General features: G+C 43.1%; 1 protein-coding gene across 2 annotated transcripts in view; it reads left to right on the top strand.

Moving 5' to 3' along the window:
* Nucleotides 1-26,297, top strand: part of LOC306914495 (calcium/calmodulin-dependent protein kinase type II delta chain) — a 75,233-nt gene that overhangs the window by 35,623 nt on the left and 13,313 nt on the right. The window contains exons 7-12 of one of the 2 annotated variants that reach the window (XM_079491544.1): nt 4,851-4,945; nt 6,008-6,130; nt 6,346-6,429; nt 7,212-7,254; nt 9,681-9,724; nt 25,552-25,600. In XM_079491544.1, coding sequence (XP_079347670.1) covers nt 4,851-4,945; nt 6,008-6,130; nt 6,346-6,429; nt 7,212-7,254; nt 9,681-9,724; nt 25,552-25,600 — 438 coding nt within the window. The remainder of the gene's footprint in view (nt 1-4,850; nt 4,946-6,007; nt 6,131-6,345; nt 6,430-7,211; nt 7,255-9,680; nt 9,725-25,551; nt 25,601-26,297) is intronic. The other variant, XM_079491543.1, reaches the window with a different exon arrangement.

Below are 26,297 nucleotides of genomic sequence, written 5' to 3'. Positions count from 1 at the left end.
AGGAAGTGGGCGCGGCGCCTCCACGAATAATGAGTGCGACACCAAATGTCACGTCTCCCCTAAGGAGCATCAAAGCTAGTGACTGTACTTCAAAGGACAGTCAATACCTTGCAACACTAACACAATGAAATAAAAAAATCTATAGTTTTAATTTAACCCATTTAGACCTGAGGACGATTCTACAAATGCCTTCTAAATCCTGACAGTTTTCTGAAAAATCCAGTCAGTGGTTCTCAAACATTTTCACTTCAAGGACCTCCAAAATTATATGTATTTGGCCACCGACCCCCATCTGAAAATATGTTGTTCCAGGGACCCCCCAGAAGCAAAGATTTGAGTTAAAATGTTCGCTCTGAAACAATATATTCAAACATTTGGGCCACATTTTCACGATTAAAAAAAAATAGCAGACCTACAAGCTCGTAGAGCTCGTATGAGCTTGTAGATCTACTATTTTTCAATAGCTAAAGTATAACATAATGCTTCAAACCCCAAAAGGGGTTCCCGCCCAAAATGGATTAACAAGTGTACACATGTAATTGAGTCCATTTTCTACAGTTATGAGTCCATTTTCTACGAACTCATCGACTGCCTAGGACGAGCTTGGATGAGTTTTAAGCAAAGTCACAGATAGCCTATAGGACGAGCTTGGACGAGTTATTAGGCCATTATTAATTCAAAATAGTCTCGCTAGTATCTACCGTAATGCTGCGTTCCCCGTCGCTAGGCAACGCTTGGCTCTGTGTATTTCCCTGTGGTAAGATAGCAGCTGCATAGACTGCTGTAATGGTCGCGATCTTTAGCAGCGTTTCTCTCTGAATTCACCCTTTGTCAAGTCCCGCCCGTGGTTGTGCCCCTCTTCGCACCCATTGGTTGCCGTTTCGTGGTTGGACAAAAATCCTCTCTCTCCAACCACTACCATTGAAATACCATCATATTGATATTCTGCGCACTCAATTCTTATTTTAAACTTGGTGTCAGTTAAAGGAGCATTCAGTGATTTGGGTGATTTGGAAAAATACCCGGTCCACCCGGTAACAAGATATGCACATGCACACGCTCTACAGTGGGGGAAGTACAACAGACCAACAGCATGTGCACCAAGGCCCGCCCCACTCGATCATGATTGGAGGAAGGCCCCTCTCATCCTGATTGGATGAAGGCTTTGCCACCCAAAGCCCAAACCGAAACTAGGGTTTTTTGACCCCAGGGGCTCACTGGGGATAGGGAGGAACTCCTTATATGGTCAGCACACTTTATAGTAGGGAGGATTATCCAAAAAAGAAGAAAAAAGAAGTGATATTTGAATTAAGTGAAATCACTGAATATACCTTTAAAAGGAACATCACAGATGCAGCATGGTGACTGGGCAAATCATGTTTGTTTTTTGTTTTTTTTCCAAAATATATATGTTATAATAATATGTTTTAGCTAATTCAACATTAACAAGGCAGAACCAGGGTGGAACAAGGTAGAAAGAGGCTGCTGGTTAGTCAGTCAGGGACCAATCAGAAGGCTGACAAAAAGGGTGAATTGAGGCTCAGGTTGAGGTGATTAAACAGAACGTTGATGTTGGGAGCTCAATAAAAAATCCACGCTATCTCGCGGTTACTATATTAACATTTCTGACGAAAGCGGAAGTACCGATCGGGAGGTCAGTAATGTAACTTCCGGTCACACAGGGGTGACATTTTGGGTTTTTCAAAATAAAACTCTAAAAAAATGTAGAACCGAGGGAATGTGCGTGCGGCGCTGACTCGCGCATGCGTGTGCTGTGCACACAACATGAACAAAACACAGCCATATGAACACCTTTTGACAGAACACGGCAGTTCGTACATAATGCGTTGGAGTCACACTTCACAAAGCATTCTCACTCTCAAGACGTCGTCTTGGGATGGATTCAGGACATAACTCGAACGGCATTGAGTCAGCGAAAGCGGACTTCACAACGTTCAGAGCGGCGACTCGCTGTCCATGCCCCTGTCATTTTAACTGTTTTTTTTTGTCGTTTTTTGCGGAGCTGGTGCCTGGCACTTGGTGTAGTGGAGTAGAGTGGAGTGGCGTAGTGCAGTGGAAGCAAAAGCATAGAAAATAGGGAATACACCAGTAATGTAAAAATATCTCACTCATGTACTTATTAAGGTACTTTACATCACTGTTGCCGACACTTATTACACTCAAGGTCAAGGCCACCTGGACTTGTCAAACACACACACTCCTACACACACACACACACACACACACACACACACACACACACACACACACACACACACACACACACACACACACACACACACACACACACACATTTGAAATGTTTATTTATGTCCACATAATGAGAAGTACAGGAATACCTTGTACAAAGGACATAAACACTGCCAGTGCAGTTTGACAGTGGGAGAGCAGCCAGTTACAAGGTGCATGGACGGCAAAGCATCGTTACATACAGTACAGCTGACATGTCGGACACAGGGCAGCAGACATAAATCATGGATAAAGGAAACGACGCCTCCTCCAAATTGAGCGGCTTCCTATAATGGCTGAAACTGAGCAGTACCTCGCTAACTGCTTGGCTCTTTTTTTGGGAAGGCCGGCCATTTGTAAGCCCCTCACAACCAACGTATGCACATGCCCTAGGCTGCCAAAACTAAAAGTTTACATCTGTAGCCTAGCTGTGAGATGGTCTGCACTAGCTGCTGATACTTCAGCACTTTGGTTAGAAAGGATTCTTCCAGGCTATAGTCAAAGGTACAGCCGACCTCGAGAATGAACACCTGCAGCGGTGGCCGAACGGATTGCAGAGCGGTCTTGATACCGGAAGGTCGCCAGTTCGAATCAGCTGTCCGACACGTTAAAATGACCACCGCTGAAGTGCCCTTGAACAAGGCATTGAACCACTACGATGAAATGTTCTATGAGCAGGGCCTGGCTGGAAACAAGTTCTTGAGCTTAGCCCAGATACCCTGGGTAAATATAGTAATCATTTCATTTCATTTCATTTCACCTCTATGGTTTTCATTTACAACAATGAAATCAGGGGTGTTAGCTGAAATGTTAGAGAACACAGAATCATCATTACACAGGTTAAACATCCTCGGCTTCACAGTAGAATGCTTATAAAGCATGATGGAGGACCTGGAAATGGAAGAGATGTCTTTTTTCGATATCAAATCCACTATTCTGTCATGCCTACTTATGTGAAGGCCCCTGTAAACATGGCAACCTTTTAAGATGTGGGACATGGTTTCAGCTATTTGTTCATGGCCATGATGGATACAGTGAGGAGCATGATTGCCTGGAAACCAGATGGAGAGATTAAGACACACACACACACACACACACACACACACACACACACACACAGGGTCCCTCTCTGTCAGGGACCGTAGTGTGTGTTGTATTTGTGGCCAGTGGGGTCTCGCTTTCAAACAAAGTAGTGTTTGATTTTGACAGCACACTTAGTTTTAGTCTGTCTTTTGAACACAATTCCATTTAGTTTTAGTCATTTAGTCGTTTTCGTTTTACAATTTACAATGCATATACAGGCATTTAACTGACCCTCTTAATCCAGTTTTCTCTGGTTTTAGTCAATTAAATATAATAAGATTTTACTCGACAATAATAACATATAATAACATTTTAGTCTAGTTTGTATTTGTATATATAAGTATATTTTGTCTTCAACATATAGCTTAGCATTTATTTAGTTTTCGTCAGTGACAAAAGGTAGTCGACGGAATGTTTTCGTCATAGTTTAAGTCGACGAAAGCAACGGTGAAACAAAAAAGCCTGTTGGTTATTTTCTAGGAAAGCTACTGACAAACCACCCAGTAACATTGTGTGTGGGCACAGGTGGCGCGTCGCCATGGCGACCATTGTGCGAGGGTCAGAGCAACGATGTCACTTTGATAATGGACTCCTTACTCTCTAATTAGCCCCGCCGTCACAGTGGTCCCTGTTTTAGCCCATTTTGGGCGGGAACCCCTTTTGGTGTTAGCATTATGTTATGCTTTAGCTATTGAAAAATAGCAGATCTACAAGCTCATAGCGCGCCACCGAGTGGCGCGCTACGAGCTTGTAGGTCTGCTATTTTTGAAAAATCGAAGAACCACTGACATGGAAACATAGCTTTTTCAGAAAACTGTCAGGATGTAGAAGACATTTTTAGAATCTGATCTCAGGTCAAAATGGGTTAGAGGCAATTATGTCAAGTTTGAAGTGTTCGTCGCCTCCTCTTTAGCAGTCCAATTTTCACAGTCTGCCAGTCACAATTATCACATAATCGCCAATCATTTGAGATAATCACAATTATATTGCATGAATCGCCGCAATCGTTTCAATGTTGAACTTTATTTTTAAGAAAATGTGGAAATAGCAGATCTGCAACTCATAATGTGACACGTTGTGAGCTTGCTATTTCTGATTTGTTTCCCTTTTCTTTTGAAAGTATATAATTATTAAATATGTCAATCATGTATTTGTATATTTAAGTAATCTATCATCATCTGTCCCGTGCAATTTACAAAGCTTCAGAGGCAAATGTGATTTTTATTCATATATTTTAACATGCAATGCCAAAAACACGATTAAATTGTCAATCGCAACTATTTGTATGACAGTTATAGTAAGTAAAACTCCATGATCTTGTGTGTGTGTGTGTGTGTGTGTGTGTGTGTGTGTGTGTGTGTGTGTGTGTGTGTGTGTGTGTGTGTGTGTGTGTGTGTGTGTGTGTGTGTGTGTGTGTGTGTGTGTGTGTGTGTGTGTGTGTGTGTGTGTGTGTGTGTGTGTGTGTGTGTGTGTGTGTGTGTGTGTGTGTGTGTGTGTGTGTGTGGCGCTGTGTGTAGGGGTGATCCTGTACATCTTGCTGGTGGGCTACCCTCCATTCTGGGATGAGGATCAACACAGACTGTATCAGCAGATCAAGGCCGGGGCGTACGATGTGAGTCTAGCACTACTCTCTGACTCCTCATCTGATGTTTGCTGAAGAGCAGGAGAGAAAGGGGAGCACCCCTGTTACGGAATAAGAATTCTAGCCGTGATATAGCTCTGGTCCATAGCTCTAAAGCGTTGCATTTAGAGCTATGTTACTCTCAACTTCCACCGCTCGCATGAATGCAGACCAGCCTCTCCTCTTTAGCGTAAATAAAAAGAACGTTTTTGCTACTCACCAAAACAAAGGCGGGTTGTGTCATTAGAAAGCCTACTTTCCTTAGTGGACGCACTCTGAGCCCCCCACCACAAGTATAAACGGTACTTTTTGGCCAAAAGGGGATTTTGTTTCCACCGGGAAAAAAATACTTTTAGTTACTCCACTGCGCCTTCTACTGATATTGCCCAGAGAATTGCCTCATAGAGAATATTTTTCCTCCGGTGAAAAAAAATCTTTTATACGTGTGGTGGGTGGTTCAGAGTGTTTCCACTATGGAAAGTAGGCTTTCTAATGACACAACTCGCCTTTGTTTTGGTGAGTAGCAAAAATGTTCTTTTTATTTACGCTAAAGAGGAGAGGCTGGTCTGCATTCATGCGAGCGGCGGAAGTTGAGAGTAACATAGCTCTAAATGCAACGCATTAGAGCTATGGACCAGAGCTAGCCGTGATAGAGCTATTTATCACAAAGCAAAGCTCGCCCTACCTTTAACCAATATGGTAGACCACTTCACAACACTTGTCATAAATGTTATATCATTTTTGCATAACAACTTATGGCAACTTACGTAGGTTTATGAAGTATTATAAGTGCTGGTAAATAATGCATTATAAGCTCAGAGGAAAAAACAAACCTACCATACGTTACGTAGTTATAAAGCATCTTTATATTAAAAAAAAAAAAAGAATTATGGAGATACAAGATTCCCTATGATATAGAGCTAACATTGACGTCAGTCACAGATAAAGCAATGCAGCAGACTTGGACAGACAGACAGACAGACAGACAGACAGACAGACAGACAGACAGACAGACAGACAGACAGATGAAAAGGTTCTCTCTCCTGTCATTAGTTCCCATCTCCAGAGTGGGACACCGTGACTCCCGAAGCCAAGGATCTTATCAACAAGATGCTGACCATCAACCCCACCAAGCGAGTCACTGCCACAGACGCACTCAAACACCCCTGGATCTGTGTATGTACACGCACGACACACACACACACACACACACACACACACACACACACACACACACACACACACACACACACACACACACACACACACACACACACACACACACACACAGGCCTCTTCACACCACACTTGGTGGATGAAACTCATCTCTCTCTGTCTCTCTGTCTCTCTCTCTCTCTCTCTCTGTGTCTCTCTCTCTCTCTGTCTCACAGCAACGCTCCACTGTGGCCTCCATGATGCACAGGCAGGAGACTGTGGAGTGCCTGAAGAAGTTCAACGCCAGAAGGAAACTCAAGGTGAGACGACGATCCTTTTCCCAAGCAGCAAAATGCTGCTTAGAAAGGTGGTCACCCCCAAAGGGTCCATTCTCTATGATAACAGTGAAGTTGACTTTTAAGACCGTGTTGATAATACAAAAAGAAGAAGACAAAAAAAACTGATACTATAAGAACTGGTCAAACATTGGCCACATTGTCAAATAAGAGGCAAACCTTTTTGAACCCATTTTGGGCGGGAACCCCTTTTGGTGTTAGCATTATGTTATGCTTTAGCTATTGAAAAATAGCAGACCTACAAGCTCATAGCGCGCCACCGAGTGGCGCGCTACGAGCTTGTAGGTCTGCTATTTTTGAAAAATCGAAGAACCACTGACATAGAAACATAGCTTTTTCAGAAAACTGTCAGGATGTAGAAGACATTTTTGGATCTGATCTCAGGTCAAAATGGGTTAAAATGGACGATCTACAAGCATGTACTGTAGATCTGCAAGTTTCACAATGTGTATCTGTGGAACCGAGTCAAGCTAAATGTACAGTAGTGCCTAAACTCCTGCAATTCAAAATGCTTGTCAGGGGGGGGGGGGGGGGTCCGCAGTTCAAATAAGTAATTATTTTGGGGGGATTGTGGCCTGAAAACGATGAAAACAATGTTCTATAGTCACTTGTGTTGGTGATTTGCTTCACTGAGCGAACCCTTGAACATAGTGGTGTAATCATTACCTTTCTACTTTGCCATGTCAGCGATATGCGTCTCCTTCAAGTCATCATCACCTCACCGTGTCCTGTTTTGTCTCCCCCAGGGTGCTATCCTGACCACTATGCTCGCCACACGCAACTTCTCGGGTAGGTACAAATCCGCCGTTCAGTTCAATCCAACTCCTTTAGAGTTATTTTGTCGCGTGACAAAGTCGATGGGTCGAAAAAATAGCCGAAATACAAGCTCACAGCGCCTCGCACCGTGCCGTGTAGAGACCTTTGCAGATCGGCGACTTCCAAATGCGCGATACTGTCGCCCGTCAACGCAGAGATCAGCTCTTTTCTGGACACATTGACGGAAGGGCGATGCAAACAGACGCTGGAAATCAATGTTCACGTTCTGGACTTATATATTTATATACACATAGGCTATATATACACTGATTGATTGTCTCTCTGGAACTTGCCGTCCATTGTTTTGTTCCGTTAGTGATTTATGTCTGTGTTCTGTGTCGTAATAATGGAGTAGAGCAGGGGTTCTCAACGTTTTTGGCCGGGGACCCCCGGAAATGCTTTGGCAATGTCTCGGGACCCCCGCCCCGCCCCCTCCCGACCCCCAATATAAATTGACTGCTACAATAACCTTAAACCATTTTGGGCGGGAACCCCTTTTGGTGTTTTAAGCATTGTTATAATTTAGCTATTGAAAAATAGCAGATCTACAAGCTCATAGCGCGCCACCGAGTGGCGCGCTACGAGCTTGTAGATCTGCTATTTTTGAAAAAGCGTGGGTCGCGACCCCCGAGGGGTCGCGACCCACGCGTTGAGAACCCCTGGAGTAGAGTGCCAATCAGGGGTCATTGATATGTCCCTACACGGACAACAGGTGTCCGTGGCCAGACTTGTCCTTGCCCATGGGCGAATGTTAGATTTTCTGTTTTACACACCGTTGTAAAAACATTTTTTGTTTCTGTTTCACCCCTTCCAATTTCACATGGTCATCCTGTAGCCTATCAAGTTCTCTACAATTGTTCCTCTAACCTGAAAATGTATTTACTGTTTACTAAAGAGTACTAACAGAATTAGAGCTAGATCTAAAACAGATATTCTAACATAATTTAATATTTTTGGGAGAAGAAGAGAATAAATATCACTTACAGCCTCTTTAAATCATGTCTTTATTTATTTACTAGTCATGCATCATGTTTAAAAATTGGTAACACCGCCTGTCAAGTGCTATCCGTCTGTTTATTTATTCATACATAATGCATATGAAGCAGTTATTTTTGTATTTTGTAGTGCGACGTGTCGGTCGACGCTTGTCGCTCAAAGCATAAATTGGCCTCTCTTTCTCTCTCTCCCCTCCCTTCTCCCCCTCTTTTTGTGGTAACTTGTTTTACGAGGTAAGAACTTCCTTAGAAAGTTAGCATGCTAGCATGTTCTTCTGAGCCTGCTAACTAACATGCCTTCTGCGACAACACACACTAGCTGGTAACGCACAACGTCAACTAATGACCTCCTAGTGAGCTCCAGCCAAACAAGAAGCTCCACTTCCGCCAAGTTTGCCACATGTCCCACTCTCAGTCGCCCTGTCCGTCTTGCTGTATGCCCTCAACAATCATTTATTCTCTGTCAGGTTTCTGCCTGAACAGCAATAACATGCATGTTAGTTGAAGATTGGAGTTAATCGGTTGGAAAGAACAAGATTACTCGATCACCATTCACCGCATTGATCTGTGTGCGTGTGCGTGTGCGCGTGTGCGTGTGTGTGTGTGTGTGTGTGTGTGTTTGTGTGTGTGTGTGTGTGTGTAATGAAATGAAATGAAATGAAATCTATATTTACCCAGGGTATCTGGGCTAAGCTCAAGAACTTGTTTCCAGCCAGGCCCTGCTCATAGAACACATTTCATCGTAGTGGTTGATGCCTTGTTCAAGGGCATTTCAGCGGTGGTAATTTTAACGTGTCGGACGGCTGATTCGAACTGGGAACCTTCCGGTATCTAGACCGCGCCGCTATCCGTTCGGCCACCGCTGTGTGTGTGTGTGTGTGTGTTGAGCTAATAGACTCCCTGGAGTCTGTTTAATTAAAGCTACATTTATAGTCCAGCACATGAGGGTGTCTCTTGGAACTGATCTACATGCTAACGACACATCTTATCAGAGCGCATTGTTAGCTTGTAGATCTGTTATTTTTGTCAACGACACCGTACAGGGTATAAATTAGGCTCCAAGTGACCACTAGGCCGCGCGGCGTGCGTCTCCCATCCGTCTATCAGTTTGGATTTTAATTGCATGTTCCGCACTAACACATCATTTCACTTATAAGATTCACTTTTTCGCCCCTCAAACTCTATTTGCATTCTGTCTCGACACTTTCTCAATTTCAGCCCGAGTCGCACGCTCTCGGAGCACACGGGTTTAATTGGCCCTGGCCTACACTTCTATACTTAGAACTGTGCGTGCGTGCGTGCGTGCGTGCGTGCGTGCGTGCGTGCGTGCGTGCGTGCGTGCGTGCCGGGCGTGTGATTTATTCTACGTCACTGATTGCGTTTTTTTTCTTCCCCTCCTTGCAGTAGCCAAGAGTCTGATGAACAAGAAAGCGGACGGTACCGTCAAGGTGAGACCATCTGACCTGTGGGTTTTTTCTAGTAGAGGTGGGGGGAAAAGAATCACTCAAATATTGTGATTTTTCATGCATTTTGTTTGTTTTTTGTCATGTAAGACTGACTGACGTTATCTGGCCGCGTTGTGAAGTGTATGATTCACAACTTGCCGGGATCGACACAATCCTTTCACCCCCGAGACGAGCCCTGTGTGTCTGCAGTGCAGATGTTCCATTACGTTGGGCATGATGACATTATAAAAGGAGCAGTGGTCGCTCTTAATGCAGCGCCCCGCGGGGAGCAGTTTGTGCTTAAGTGCTTTGCTCAGGGACACTTTGACGGGGTCGAACCGAGGAGTCCCAGACGGCCACTCTTAACCATTCAGCTACAGGATATATGGCTGGCCCTAAGCCCCAGTAATTATCCTTTATGTTGTCTTTGTCGAGTGGAAACCTCATATTATGTCCAAAACTGTTACTTTTCAAGATATTTAAAAGTAGAACAAGTAGCAGATGGACTTGCTACTTTAAAACGTTTTGTGTGACTGACTGTAGTATGATTAAGTAGGACGTTAAAACCTGGACATAAGAGCTTTCTGCCTCAACAACAGCGATATGCAGTTGCACCAGCTTGTGCTTTTTTTTTTTCTTCTTCTTTTTAAATGCTATAGCACTTTAGAAAATGACCGAACGACTTCCAGAGACGCACTCAGAAAACACAGTCTGGAAAATAGACGGCAAGGAAAATAGTCTGTGCGTGCGTAGGTGTTTGTTTGCAAGCTCGTACGGCCTTGTCTTTAAGAGCACAAGAGGATATTACTGTGTCATGTTCTCTGTCTGGTTGGTGTTGCTGCGGATGCATGCGGAAAAGGAAGAGGGGTTGTACAGTATGTACACACATGATACCATCTCAGTGGCCTTGTGGTTAGAGTGTCCGCCCTGAGACTGGGAGGTTGGGGTTCAATCCCCGGCCGGGTCATACCAAATACCTCCCTGCTTGACACTCATCAAGGGTTGGATTGGGGGTAAGTCCCTGCGACATACTAGCGTCATGTCCAGGGGATGTACTTGTACATCAAGCTGCCTCACGCTACAGAAACAGGAGATAGGCTCCTGCCCTATGGGCCTCATGGCTCGGCAAGGCTACTTACTTACACACATGATACGGGTAGGCCTCTATCAGTCCTATAGATTTCAGACAAAACTACCCAAGAAATTCCTCATTGTAACACCCCTGTAAAGCAGTGGTTCTCAACCAGTGGTCCAGGGACCACCAGCGGTCCTTGAGGGGGTTCCAGGTGGTCCCCGCAGCTAAATGGATAGTTGGTAACAAAATTGACTCTTCGAGATCTTTAACTCGTGAGAGTCCATTTGGGGGTCCATTTGGTTTCATTTTACGCTCTCAAGAGTTCAATTAGTGTTAAACATATAAACACATTGATTAAACTAATGTAGAAGAATTGTTATTTTGATCAATGTTCACCTGTTTCCTCTCCTATGGGACCACATCAATACAGCGTGGAATTGTGGACAAAATCATATCCAACAAAATTCTGAGAGGCAAAATCTAATCAAACGGTGGTCCGTGGCTCAAATGCCGAATAAATAATAGACCTTGATATGAAAAAGGTTGAAAACCACTGCCGTAAAGGACTGTTGGAATAGTCAAAAACTGGCACGTGGTGCACCCCCCCCCCCCCCCCCCCCCCATTCGTACACTCTCTGAGTTACTGACCTGTCCATTGGCCCCCTTGCCAGACGTTGAGAACCAGTGGTTTGAGAATAGACCAGAGTGAACGACTTTGTAGAAAATCGTGTGTACTTTAAAATGGTAGAGTACTGTAGTATCGTAGTTAGTTGCAATATTACGATATCTGTCCAATAAACAGTTCACCTTTTTCGAGTTGCCGAGGTGATTCATAGATTGGGTGGAGTTGCATCTCGTCTCTGTTATGTGGAAACCACATGTGTCCAAAACTTTTTGTTTTCCATTTGCACACTCTCAGTTACAGACCCTTACGGGGCCATTTGGAACCCACTCAAGGACACTTTGAGACCCCCTGGTGTAGCAGAGTGTTTCCACAGTGAGCCAACATGCACAATAGCAGAACCCTGACACTGTTTGACCAGAATGGAACAGAGCCTTCATTAGCATTTTTACGACTTTTCAAAAATAGCAGACCTACAAGCTCGTAGCGCGCCACTCGGTGGCGCGCTATGAGCTTGTAGGTCTGCTATTTTTCAATAGCTAAAGTATTACATAATGCTTAGTTAAAACACCAAAAGGGGTTCCCGTCTAGAATGGGTTAATGGCATAGAAGGTGCACAATAGCAGCACCCTGACTCTGTTTGACCAGAATGGAAACAGAGCCTTCATTAGTATCATCGGTAACACCTGTGAAGGAAGTAGTAGAACCCAAGTTCTTTCCAAAATGGCGTGTGTGCACTGAGCCAATTAAGCCTTTCTAATTGAGGACTGATTAGCGGGGATAATTCACATTTAGCCCTCACACTCATTGACTTGTAAAGCTGCTATTTTTTGAAGCATGACAATACATCTCTCTAAAGCGATGGCTTTGCTCGAAGCCTGTCCATTTTAATGCTAGCCTGTTAATTTACTGCTCTTGTTGCTTTGGCACCTGAATACCCACAGGGATCAACAAAGGTTTATCTGATCTCATCTTAATTGCTTGACGTTGCGCTTCACAACTCACCTCGAGCGTTCCTGACCGAGAAGTCGGCAGATTTAGTTGAAAAAAATAAAATTATAAAATTTGCGACCATAGGTCGCAGTTTACTATGAAAAACCTGCATTTCCCACGTCAGTGTCACGCCTCATGTCACGCCTCCATATATGGTCACGCCCTTGTGACATCACACCTTGTGACACATCACGGCACCATATATGTCTTGTCTCCATATATGAAGATCACGACACTGACCTCATCAATCCCTGGGATAGCCATACATGGAGAAGACTAGGATCATCACCTCGATCTGCATATATGGAGCCGGGCCAGCAACTCTACATATGCGCTATGAGCTTCTATAGCGTGTGAAAACGGGTACGTCACCAAGAGGAGGGCGGCGTCTGAAAAGCTAGGGACGGCCCTCTCGTGGGCAATAAATTCTAGCCCACATCACTCAGAATAGAGTGACAGTGGTATGTTTTTGTAAATATTGAGCTCGTTCTTGGCGATAACATAGTGAACAAACACCAGGATGGATAGAAAGAACGTCGGGCCCAAATACATTACAAGGACAAGGAAAATGTTGTGAACAAACACGGCTGTGCTTAGATACTTTGTTGAACGTTATGTCTCTGCGCCCGTGCGCCGATCCAAGCCATTCTACGTCTTTTTGTAAACTCGTCAATCTGTGTTCCTTGATGCTGTCTCCATGCTGGAAAGCTGAACATCTAATACCGTTTTCTGGCTCATTTCCTCGACGTGACCTGCTGTGGCACTTATTTACTGAGCAAGTCTGCACCATTGTGAGGTCAGTTTAAAAAAAGAACGTATACAAGCACACGGATAGTCGCTCAATGTAAACAAACCAGACAAGCCAGCAAGTATGGCGGCCGCTACCACGTGACACATATGTTGACGCCCCCTCCAGGAGATTTTGGTACACCCTATACATCTGCTATTTTGTATGAAATAATGGTTAAAGTGGTTTGCGCATAGCAGAAAGTGTTCATCTGACCAGTACTGGACCAGAGTGGGGAAAACGGCACGAGTGTGGATTAACTTCGTCATACACAGACGGCACGCCAAGCATCCACAGCCAGGAAATTAAGCCAACGAGGAAGTAATGAAAACCCGCAGTTCTCTATAATAGAGAATAAAAAAAGTCTTCTGAAAGAATATATATTCAAAGATTTGTGCCGCATTTTTACGACTTTTCAAAAAATAGCAGACCTACAAGCTCGTAGCGCGCCACTCGGTGGCGCGCTATGAGCTTGTAGGTCTGCTATTTTTCAATAGCTAAAGTATTACATAATGCTTAGTTAAAACACCAAAAGGGGTTCCCGTCTAGAATGGGTTAATGGCATAGAAGGTGTCGCTATGTCCCCTCCTGCTACTTGCAGAAAATACTTTCCATGTTTTCAGTGGCTTTGGTAAATTATGCTCCCGTAATTTTCATATTCATTACAAAGAACGGTATAGGCTTCTACTTGGTTTTGCCGAGTGAAGACCCCACCCCTTGCTCCCCTTTCCACCCAATAGCATTAAATTATTCGGACCCGGTAAAACCCAGCGATGGATTTTTTTTTTAATTTGATGAATTACAGACTTCAAAACAGGTCTGTAGTTCGCATGTATGTCCACTTAGTCCATTTTTATAAAAAAAAAATCACACCCGTGTGAACTGAGTGGTGCAAGGTCTTATATAGACTGATCAGCTGTGGTCTGACGTAATGTCTGACGTAATGAAATCACACCCGTGTGAACTGGGTGACCATAGCAACCATGCTCATTTATTTTGGTACGGACAGACACGTAAACTAACAAAGCCAGTTGTAGGAGTGGACAGACACGTAAACGGACAGACACGTAAACTAACAAAGCCAGTTGTAGGAGTGGACAGACACGTAAACGGACAGACACGTAAACTAACAAAGCCAGTTGTAGGAGTGGACAGACACGTAAACGGACAGACACGTAAACTAACAAAGCCAGTTGTAGGAGTGGACAGACACGTAAACGGACAGACACGTAAACTAACAAAGCCAGTTGTAGGAGTGGACAGACACGTAAACTAACAAAGCCAGTTGTAGGAGTGGACAGACACATAAACTAACAAAGCCAGTTGTAGGAGTGGACAGACACGTAAACGGACAGACACGTAAACTAACAAAGCCAGTTGTAGGAGTGGACAGACACGTAAACGGACAGACACGTAAACTAACAAAGCCAGTTGTAGGAGTGGACAGACACGTAAACTAACAAAGCCAGTTGTAGGAGTGGACAGACACGTAAACTAACAAAGCCAGTTGTAGGAGTGGACAGACACATAAACTAACAAAGCCAGTTGTAGGAGTGGACAGACACGTAAACGGACAGACACGTAAACTAACAAAGCCAGTTGTAGGAGTGGACAGACACGTAAACGGACAGACACGTAAACTAACAAAGCCAGTTGTAGGAGTGGACAGACACGTAAACGGACAGACACGTAAACTAACAAAGCCAGTTGTAGGAGTGGACAGACACGTAAACTAACAAAGCCAGTTGTAGGAGTGGTTTACACCACTCAAAAAATATAAATAACAGGCCATGGTCGTACATTAACCTTTCTCCACAGCAATTCTGCAGATAATGACTTTCCTCTTTTGTTTTCCTCCTCGGTGGTGGACAGCTAACTTCACATGAGACTTAAGATGCATGCTCTGTCCTACAACGGTTCACTGCAGACCGAAAATAGCCGAATCTACAAGCTCACAACGCGCTGGCCCCGGAGCTTATACGTAGATCGGTGATTTTCGCATCACATGCAACGGGAGTACAAATCGAATGCTTGAGCACTTGGTCACTTATGTCCGTCTGTCTGTCTGTCTTTCCGTCTATCTGTCCTGTCCGTCTATCTGTCTTGACTGCTCTGTCCCCTCCAGATCAACAACAAGGCTAATGTCAGCACCAGCCCCAAAGATCCAATTCCTACTCTGGTACACGCTGCATGCCTGCCTGCCTGTGGGTGTGTGTGTGCATGCATATCTGCCTGCCTGTCTTGCCTGTCCATCCGTTTTCAGTTTAATCTGTTGGCTGTGCTGTATAACTACTGTATATTATCCACATTCTCTTGTCTAAAGGGCAGATTCCCCTTAAAGGACCACTTTTCAACCTATCTTCATATAATAGGTCCTCACTAATAATCTTGAAAAAATTGCGCAATTTTGTTCTGCTCTCGTCTGTGTCTCATAGGACTGTGGGCAGTTCATAAACCGTCCTCCAGTGACATCATCGATGGGGAATACAAGCTAATAAAACCTGCAGGCTTTCTAGTCCTGAAAAGTTGCAATGCGAAAATCGTTCTCACGATAATGAAAATCTAAACATTTTTGTAAAAATAATCTGCCTAATGATGTCACTGGAAGACGGTTTCTAAACTGCCCACAGCCCTCCTATGAGACACAGACTGAGTAGAATAAAATCGTGCCATTTTATCATGATTATTAGTGAGGACCTATTATATGAAGATAGGTTGAAAAGTGGTGAAGTGGTCCTTTAAAGCTTCTCACAATCTGATGCACATCTGCGACTGCATGTATACTAATCAGCTATTTTCAGCTCAAGACCCCAAAAGATACTTTTGGTGACCCAAACGTAACAAATTAACTGCTCGTGACGGAACGCTCCACGAATTAGAATCCAACCGGCAACCGCAATTGGCGGAACGTTCCATCAGATAAGCTTTATTATTGATATCAAACCGGATCGCTGATTTCTGTTTTTTTTTTTTTTTTTGCTTGGCCTTTCCTTCTTCAGCGATCCTAGGCCGGTTTCGCTCATCCGCAGTGCCGTTCACTTCTTGTCTACAGCCGGACTAAAAAGCTGAATAACTCTAAATCTACGGAGTTCTCCATGGTTTTGATAAAACGCGTGATGTTCGGAGGTCTTCGCTTATTATCCGGTGATCCCGATTGGAACATTGGCGCTTTCTAGAGCAAGGATGGCTTCATTTTAGCTCGCTAGCATTGACGCTAATTATTTAGCATCTAAGATGGCCGCCCAAGCCGGACGTGTATCCAGCGTGCAACACACTAAAACTAAGTAGTTCCGGGTCGGCAGTCTAGCGTTGGCTCTTGCGTCCACCAGGTGGCAGTCAACTTGTTTATCAAAAATACACAATTAATTTACCAATTGAAGGCGGGGCAACAGGTGTTTAGAAATGCTGGCTATTCAAAGACTGGCTGTATACATGCATCAATGCAGCATGGAGCATGTTCCAAGTCAATTACAGGTTTGGGATTTCATCGCATATTACATAAGAATAGATGAAAAAACAAACAAACGCAGACACATAGGCAGCTGCATTTCCATTTCATGAATTTAAAAACCAATAAAATGACCTTAATCAATCCTAAAACTGACAGGCAACCAACGCGGGGAATTTAGAAAAGGCATACGGTAATATGTGTTAGCTAGAGAAGCAGGTGCTCTGTCTGATTGAGTGCGCCATCAAATCAGACAAGTCAACTTTTTTTAAATGACCTTTCATAGCGAGATCAATTACTTGAAGCATCTGATCTCTCTGCATGCTGTCACAACGCGGCTTCCCCGCGTTTAACCCACTTAGACCTAAGTTCGATTCTACAAAATGTCTAAATCATGACAGTTTTCAGTGGTTCTCAAACTATTTCATGTCAAGGAGCCCCAAAATCCTATGTAATTGGCCGCCGACCCCCATCAGAAAATATGTTGTTCCAGCTACAGTATAACATGATGCTTAAAACACCAAAAGGGGTTCCCGCCCAAAATGGGTTAACCTGTGTCGGCGTTTTCATTGGAACGTTGACGCTCACGTTGCCCCCGGCAACCCGCACAGCGACGAGCCCCACGTTTCCAAAAATAGACCTGTGTGATGTGAATGAAGGCAGAGACCAAACGCATAGAGAGAGAGAGAGAGAGAGAGGGAGGCGTGTGGGCAGGTGGGCACCACTGTGCGCTCCCCACGCCATAGCCAGATCAGTCATCATAAACGGGCAGTCTAGTGCAACGTTTCATGTCAAAGACCCCTACCTACATTGACGTTGCAAGATTTGTGTTCAAAAAAAAATCTTTTTAATCCAAAAATATTCAAGATTTTGTTGAAGAGAGAAGGCACATCTAGAAGAAGCTCACAGATGTGACGTGTTGTGGGCCAGTAGATCTGTGCATATATGGTATAGGCTTAAAGTGTTTCATCTGATTGGGATGCTATGTCAAATAGAACTCTCCCCTGGAGCTCTCTCGACGACACCCTCTCAGTGAAAAGATGTTGTGCCAGGAATCCCCAGAGGAGATTATGTCAAAGAAAAATCTATACGTTTGCTCCAAATTTAAAGAGTTGAGAATCGCTGGTGTTAGAGTCATTCTATAGAGCGCTGAAGTCCTGAAGTCACTCCCCGCATCCCCTGGTTCATGGAAGTTTTTTTCTCTATGGAGAATAACATGGGGTCATCTTAAAATCGTCTCGTATAAGAATTTTAGTCCAAAAGTAAACTGTCAGTCCCTCATATATGATACAGTCTGTTTCTAGCGAAAATGTAACTAATTCAGCAGCAGTAACATTAGCGTTTTCTCTCGGTCAGTTGATTCTTCATATGAGTGAAACGGCCCGGATGATTTGCTTATTTTTCAATCACTGTTCTTATATGAGGCGATCTAAAATCCCCCCTTATGGGGATTACAAATAAAAAGTACATGAACCCGTGGAGCGCCCTGTACCGATATTGACGTCGGACTTCGGTGCTCTATAAGGCCATCGCCACAGATGAGTATGTATTCAGTATACTGTAGGCACTGGTCAAATATCGTCTGTCGGGTGGAAACCATTATGTCCCCAAACTGTTACTTTTTAGGATTCAAATGAAAAAGTAGCAGATCCGCAAGCTCAAAACGTGGCGATGCATTACTTTTGATACTTTTGTGTGACACTGTTGTATGATCAAGTAGGGCGTTGGTTTAGGCTACTAAAAAACACAAAAAGTTAGAATGTGGAGATAAAGAGGCTTCTGACGGACCGCAACGATATGTGTAGCCCAGGGAGATCGAGGCACAAAATTCAACAAAAGTTCAGGAGCAGTGTACACAATGCAGTGTACACACTCACCTAGGTAACACAGCACCAATGGACATTTTTTCTATTTATTTTCTCGCTGTTGTTGTTGTGGGTGTTTTTGTGTTGTGAAATGTGACGATGTTACCGAGACCATTGTGTGTTTTTGATGGAAAGGCCCTCGTCTGAAGCAGTCGCCAAAGAGCCGTTCAGTCGTGTCCCTGATACCGGTTTGATGTTGGTGTCCGTGAAACGGCCTTGGCTTCCGCCGTTTGCATTGTCGTGAAAGAATGTATACTTTTGTTTGTATGACCGCGTTGTTAGACGAAAACCGGTTCGAAATGTGTTTATTTCCGGGGTGAACGACGTGGTCATACAGGGTATATATAAATGAGCCATAGATTACGGAACTGTTAATTTTGTTAAATTTTGGAGAAAATACTTCAGTCAGTTGCTGTAACGTATTTAGTTGATAATTTTAGTGAGCCTCTCCTGTAGAGATGATTTGGTTTTCCACAACTTTTATCTAAATGGGTGGTTCTCAGAGTGGAGTCCCTCAGGGTTCCTTCAGGGGACCCTTACAGACCTGTAAACTCTTACTTACAGACCTGTAAACTCTTACTTACAGACCTGTAAACTCTTACTTACAGACCTGTAAACTCGTGACATTCCGTCCCAGTCGTCCCACTCAGAGTTATGGGAGTCCTTGAGCACCGCTGTTTTAAAGCAGTAGTTTCTAAACTTTTTAGTTTGAGGCCCAAAAGTGAAAGTCTCCCCAAAATTCCATTATGAATCATTTTTCGCCAAAAGTAAGTCCAAAAAAAGAACTTATTTTCTATCAATTGCATACCCCATGAAGCCTTTAATTCATTACTTGATAGAAAATTATACATTCTTTGGTTGAACTAACCCTTATAACTAACCCTTGTAACTAACCCTTGTAACTTGTAACTAACCCTTACTTAAGCCCTATTTGACAATGAAAATAGCCGATCCACATGCTCAGCAACATGTTGCGACGTGTTGTGAGCATGTAGATCTGTTGCCTTCTCTATTTTCAATAACAATTATTTTCACAAGCTCACAAAAACGGGGCCTGACACCATTGTTTGAGAACTAAATCTAAATCTTCACCTCTTTCCAATTCACCTCTGTTGGTTCTCTCCTCCTCTCTCTGCCAGTCATATTCTCCTGTCTTAACCGATTCTCCCTCTTCTGTCGCTCTACACACTCCCTCCCTCATCGTAATCCTTCTTCCTCCTCGCTTCGGCTCGCTCCTCTTCCTCCCCGAATCAGGAGCCTCAAACCACTGTAATCCACAACCCCACTGATGGAAACAAGGTACTCTAGCAGATTGGCTACAGTCCCGCAAGTCCTGTGTACTGTATGTGTGTTGCTCGCTCGTGCTGTGTGCGCTGCTGTATGTAAATAGTGTTTTACTTTTTGTATGGGTGTGTGTGTGCGTGCGTGTGTTTTGTTGCGTGTGGACGATCAAGGTGGATTGAAAGTGTTTTGTAGGAACGCGATGCAGTGTGAATTCTTTGCGATACAAAGAATGTTGCATGCTGCTGTGGAACGTCATTTGTGAACTCCATGGGCAGTATTATGCTTAAGTACCAAGTCTTATGACTTAACTTAAGACCTGGAGGCGTGGTCAATGCTGTTTGGCCACTCAGAATAGCCAAATGGCATTGATCACGCCTCCAGGTCTTAAGTTAAGTCATAAGACCTGGTACTTAACACTCCCAACGCGGATCGCGTATCAATACGTTATCAATTAATCAAACGTCGGGTGCGGATCACGTATCAATACGTTTCAATCACTTTTTTATAGAATACTTTCATTCATCTTTTTACCCACCCGGACAATGAAGAACCATCGCCCTATCATTGCTGCTTACTCCCGCTCACGTGATCAGAAAAAAAAACAAAAAACAAAAACCCCCCTCCCCTCCTGAAAACAGGAGGGCTGGCCGCTTTACGTGTAGAAGCCAGTTGAACGCTGAACGGAACGCTGCCTATTGCCTAAACACATATGCACCAGATCGGCATTGCAATGCATAACATCTGCAACACACATGGACAGATGCATGTTTCCTTCTTCATACTGTAGCGACCAAACGATCCCCGAGCCTACAATACTACGAACTAACCACAGTATCGAGGGGCTGCCACGACAAGACAGTGTTCCGTTGGTGGATCACGTATCGCCATGCAGAGCCGTCATAATCGGAGATCGCTCAGACGTGTGATTGTAACGCTTTTTTATTCATTATAATTGTAGTGATAAGACCGCAATGAACGCGTCGGGGACGTAATCGACCCGGGTGTAATGTATAACGAACTTTTCCGCGACCTAAACCGTGGTGTTGTCATCTGTGGAAGTCATTTTTTCCTTCTCGTCGACATCACAGCCGGGTGACGCTTTTTTTCCCCTCCATCGCCCCCAAGCTGCATGCCCATAGCCTGGCTTGGCCAGCCTCATAGCGGGGATTCACTGAAGATTCTTCCCCGGAGGAAACATCAGTGAACCCTCGCTATGAGTCTGGCCGTGCCAGGCTAGCATGCCCAGGCATGTTCCCCTACACTAGCTTGAAAAACAAAATCAGCTGATGACAACGCGTTATACTATAGTTCTGAACCGAACGGTGGAATGGGACTTTTTATAGCCGTACGGATCAAGACTTTTGCTGCCCAATGTGCCCATGACCCCCCCCCCCCAATGTTACTGCGATCAAAACAATGAAAGCAGTGAGATAGATTAGGCGAGGCGGCAATCATCATCAAAAAGAAAGCATAGTTATGAAGGTTTATAGTCAGACATTGACAGGCAGATATAACAATAAACACAATAAATATGCTATACATCCTATACATCGAATGAAAGCCCTGAATGTGTACTTTTACGAGGAAAATAGTAAACATTGATCCCATGTACAGTTTGTCATAAATTGGATACTGGGTGGATGCACATTGCGCCCACCAGATATAACTGCAGAGAAGACATGGACCCGAACTCAATATTCACAAAATAAGGCCTATAGCGACATATAAATACTATATACCGTATGAAACAGAAGACTCTCTGCTTTCATAAGGAAAAAAATTGTACTGTAATAATAAAAAAATCACACCCCTGTGAAGTGAGCAGTGCAACTCTACTTCTCTACTTATTCACTACAGCTCGCTATATACGGACTGAGGCAGAAAGTCATGTAAACCTTTTATATACAGTTTGGTCTGTAAACTTCTACTGTAATAATAAAAATCACACCCCTGTGAAGTGAGCGTTGCAACTGTTCTGTACTTATTCACTACAGCTCGCTATATACGGACTGAGACAGAAAGTCATGTAAACCTTTTATTTACAGTTTGGTCTGTAAACTTCTACTGTAATAATAAAAATCACACCCCTGTGAAGTGAGCGGTGCAACTGTTCTCTACAGTTGCACCGCGCAACTATAAAGAACAGTTGCACCGCTCACTTCACAGGGGTGTGATTTTTATTATTACAGTAGAAGTTTACAGACCAAACTGTAAATAAAAGGTTTACATGACTTTCTGTCTCAGTCCGTATATAGCGAGCTGTAGTGAATAAGTACAGAACAGTTGCAACGCTCACTTCACAGGGGTGTGATTTTTATTATTACAGTAGAAGTTTACAGACCAAACTGTAAATAAAAGGTTTACATGACTTTCTGCCTCAGTCCGTATATAGCGAGCTGTAGTGAATAAGTAGAGAAGTAGAGTTGCACTGCTCACTTCACAGGGGTGTGATTTTTTTATTATTACAGTACAATTTTTTTCCTTATGAAAGCAGAGAGTCTTCTGTTTCATACGGTATATAGTATTTATATGTCGCTATAGGCCTTATTTTGTGAATATTGAGGAGTTCACGTCCATGTCTTCTCTGAAGTTATCTGGTGGGCACAAGCTGCATTCAATAACCAATTACTGTCTAACTGTAGATGGGATCAATGTTTACTGTTTTCCTCGTAAAAGTACACATTCAGGGCTTTCATTCGGTGTATAGGATGTATAGGATATTTATTGGGTTCAATTTTATATCTGCCTGTCAATGTCTCTGACTTTAAACCATCCATAACTCTGCTCGCTGTTCAAGATAACCACTTCCAGGCAAATGCAGGTGTTGCAAAAAGGTCAATATCTCCAGAATGGAACATGGTAAAATCAAAATGTATTTTTTTAATTGAAGTGGACAAGTTCAGCTTTCTTTTGATGTAGGCGTGTGATTCTCGCTATAAGAGAACATTTTACTGTGGGCCCCCGAACAAGGCCTTTGTGCAATGTTAAACGGCAGCAACATCCAAATAGGCCTGTTGAGATCTTGCAGCAATCAAAGTGTTAAGACACGCATACTACTGCCACATGTCTTTTGAACTTGTAGTCTGACGTTATCATACGCTGTCCTGTTTTCGTATGTGGAACTTGTTTTGTTTCAGCACACACACGCACACGCGCACACGCACACGCGCACACACACACACACACACACACACACACACACACACACACACACACACACACACACATCTAGAGTAGAGCTGCAACTAACGTTTGTCTTCTTGACGACATTGATTATTTTTCAGATTGTTTGAAACATTTAATATAAAAAAATAAACTTTTTTTTTTTAAATAACGAATTAGTCTGATTAACCGATTAATCCCTATTTTATACTTCAGGTACATCATTCTTTTTTACTATTTTGTAGAAACAATACTTTTTAAGAGTTTTTTTAATTAAAGTAGATCTTTGATTATTTTTTGTAATGCTCTACTGAATTGATTCGTTTGATTAAATGTTGCTTCCCCTAAGTACTGTACAGTACACCTGCATCTCCCAGGGAATGTTCTCTTGTATCTCATATATGGCACGATGATCATCTAATCTGTGTCGTGATTGTCATTGTCGCACATGAGCCGTGTTGTGTAGTCCAGTCACTGTGGGAGTATGAATACAACAGAGATATGCCATCTAGGTAGACACTGATCTGTGATATATGTTTGTGTGACTTCGAGTCTCCTTTGTCTTGTGCAGTCAGTGATATTTAGTTTGCACGCTTTAAGCTTTCAGAGCATGATCATGCACTGCACTGTGCTATTTTGTATTATTTTAATGGTCAATTTGTGTTGCAGCTTAATTATATCACAATGGAACTAAACATAGTATGGTTTAATTTCCTGTTTATCACAATAAAACTAATTGTGTGTGTGTGTGTGTGTGTGTGTGTGTGTGTGTGTGTGTGCGTGTGCGTGCGCGTGTGTGTGTGTGTGTGTGTGCGCGCGCACGCAGGGGGGGGGGGATTGTTTATGTTATATTATCATTACAATATCTTACTTGTTTTGCCAGTTATTTAGGGGCCTACTAGCAAATACCCACCAGGGGGACCCAGCCCTCTCCATAACATAACATAAAAAGTTGAAATATGGAGATGGGCACGGAGATTATTCTATTCCGGGATTGTGTGATACGCTGACTCCATCCATGGTGTCTGTCCATCTCCTCCATCTGCCTGAGAGGGATTAATCCATGGCAGTGGAGAAGCTTATAGGGAGAGATAAGGGATATTTCACGCTAATTCGTCTAAAAGCGCCACATTTTTGCACAGATGTAGCCCAGGGGGCATGCTCTAACGATTTTAGCTAGGGCACCTGAGCCGGCGGTCTTCGGGGTCGCCGCTGAGGCCAAATCCATATGGCCACCATTAACCCATTTTGACCCGAGATCAGATTCTAAAAATGTCTTCTACATCCTGACAGTTTTTTGAAAAAGCTATGTTTCTATGTCAGTGGTTCTTCGATTTTTGAAAAATAGCAGACCTACAAGCTCGTAGCGCGCCACTCGGTGGCGCGCTATGAGCTTGTAGATCTGCTATTTTTCAAAAGCTAAAGCACAACATAATGCTAACACCAAAAGGGGATCCCGCCCAAAATGGGTTAACAGCCAAAAGGCAACATTTTTAAAACGTCATTATGCATTGGGGCACATTTGTGATGCCCAAGGAGTGTTTTTTTTTTCGTGCAAAACTAATGCTTGGAATGGATTCAGAATCATGAAAAAACCCTAGTTTGACACGTCACATGCTACATAAAGCATAATGAAATGTAGACATTTTTTGCCTTATATAGGCTGTTAATGATGGCCATATGGATTTTGCCGTTGTGGCGATCCCGAAGGTCACCAGCTCGAGCGCCCCTAGCTAAATCATTAGAGCATGCCCTGGGATACATCTGGGCAAAAATGGGCACATTTAGACGAATTAGCGCGAAAAATTCCTAAACTATGGTGGAAAATAACTAAGTACTGTACCAAAGTACAACTTTGAGGTACTTTACTTGTACATGGTGGAGTACATGGTTCTACTGCAGTGTTTGAAAAGTACATTTACTCTTTTTCTTATATTTATTTGAAAAGGTGAACTATAATCCCATGAGAGATGAGCCCTGAGGTGGCAATACTCATTCATTTATACTTAAGTGCAAGTACAATTTTGAAGTACCTTTGCTTTAATTTTTCAATACTTCATACTACTTTTCAGAGGCAAAATATTGTACATATTTCTTGTCCACCATACTTTTTTAATTGCAGTGTTACTTTGCAGATGTGTATTTTAAATACAAAACCCCATTGCATAGTTCAGCATTTTTTTTATTATACAAAACAAATAATACTTGTTTCGACATGTTTCTGCTAATACTTTTGTAACAATTATTGAACACATTATTGCTACATTTACCGTACTTAAGTAAAAAAACGAAAAACCAACCCAAAAAAACAAAAACCCCACCACCATCAAAATCCTAATCTGAGTACTTCCACCACTGGGGATTAACAGTGAAAAGCAGGTCACAGTGCCAAAATAAATCCCGGGGTTTTCCAAAAGGTAGCCTGGTTAGTGCTCCGTGCGTTGTTAATGCTGACAGAGCCAGCCAAATGTACCGACCAGACCAGAGCGGAGCTTCTTCCCCGTCTCTGAACCCTTTCTCTCTGGGCCTGTGTGTCTGCTCTGTCCTCTATGAACAAACCAAAAAAACCAACCGTCTGTCTGTCCTTCTCCCAGGAGTCCAGCGAGAGTGCCAACACCACCATCGAGGACGAAGACGTGAAAGGTGAGGATAACTTTATTTAATTTTTAAATTCCTTGCAAAATCCTCCTTCGTTAAAGGAGAATTCCATGCTAGAAGGCTTTCTTACCTTTCTTTGTAGTTGTTACGTCCCCACCAAAGAGGTCCAGGTGTTTTGTTGTGCAAAAACTCCTTATTGGCTATTTCCCCTACCATAAGCCCTCAATGAATTGATTGAATTTAAATGGAATTGAATTGGGCTTAATTTGCCTATTTCCATCGAAATAAGTAGTAAAGTGTGCCACTTGGGATATTATTTACATTATGAAGAGAGGATATATACAAAAAATATATAATTTTGAGCGATGGAAATAAGCGAATTAGCACAACACCCCATAGCCCCATTCAATTCCCATTCAATGCAATTCATTTAGGGCTTATGGTAGGGGAAATAGCCAATAAGGAGCTTTTGCACAAAATAACACCTGGACCTCTTTGGTGGGGACGTAACGACTACAAAGAAAGGTAAGAAAGCCTTTTAGTATGGAATTCTCCTTTAAACACTGGTCATTGGCCACGGACCCCCATCTGAAAATGGGAAGAAAAAATGTGTGTAAAAAAAAAAATCTAATCAAATTCAAAGACTTTCAAGATTTAGCAAAAATGTTCATGAATAGCAGATGTACTGTATAAGCTTGCAGCAAAGGCACGAAACTGTGAGATTGTAACAATTTTCAGAACT

The sequence above is a fragment of the Electrona antarctica genome (genome assembly GCF_951216825.1).
Source record: "Electrona antarctica genome assembly, chromosome: 21".
Lineage (NCBI taxonomy): Eukaryota > Metazoa > Chordata > Actinopteri > Myctophiformes > Myctophidae > Electrona > Electrona antarctica.
The sequence above is the reverse complement of the archived record's forward strand: the minus strand, read 5'-3'. Positions and strand labels throughout refer to the sequence as shown.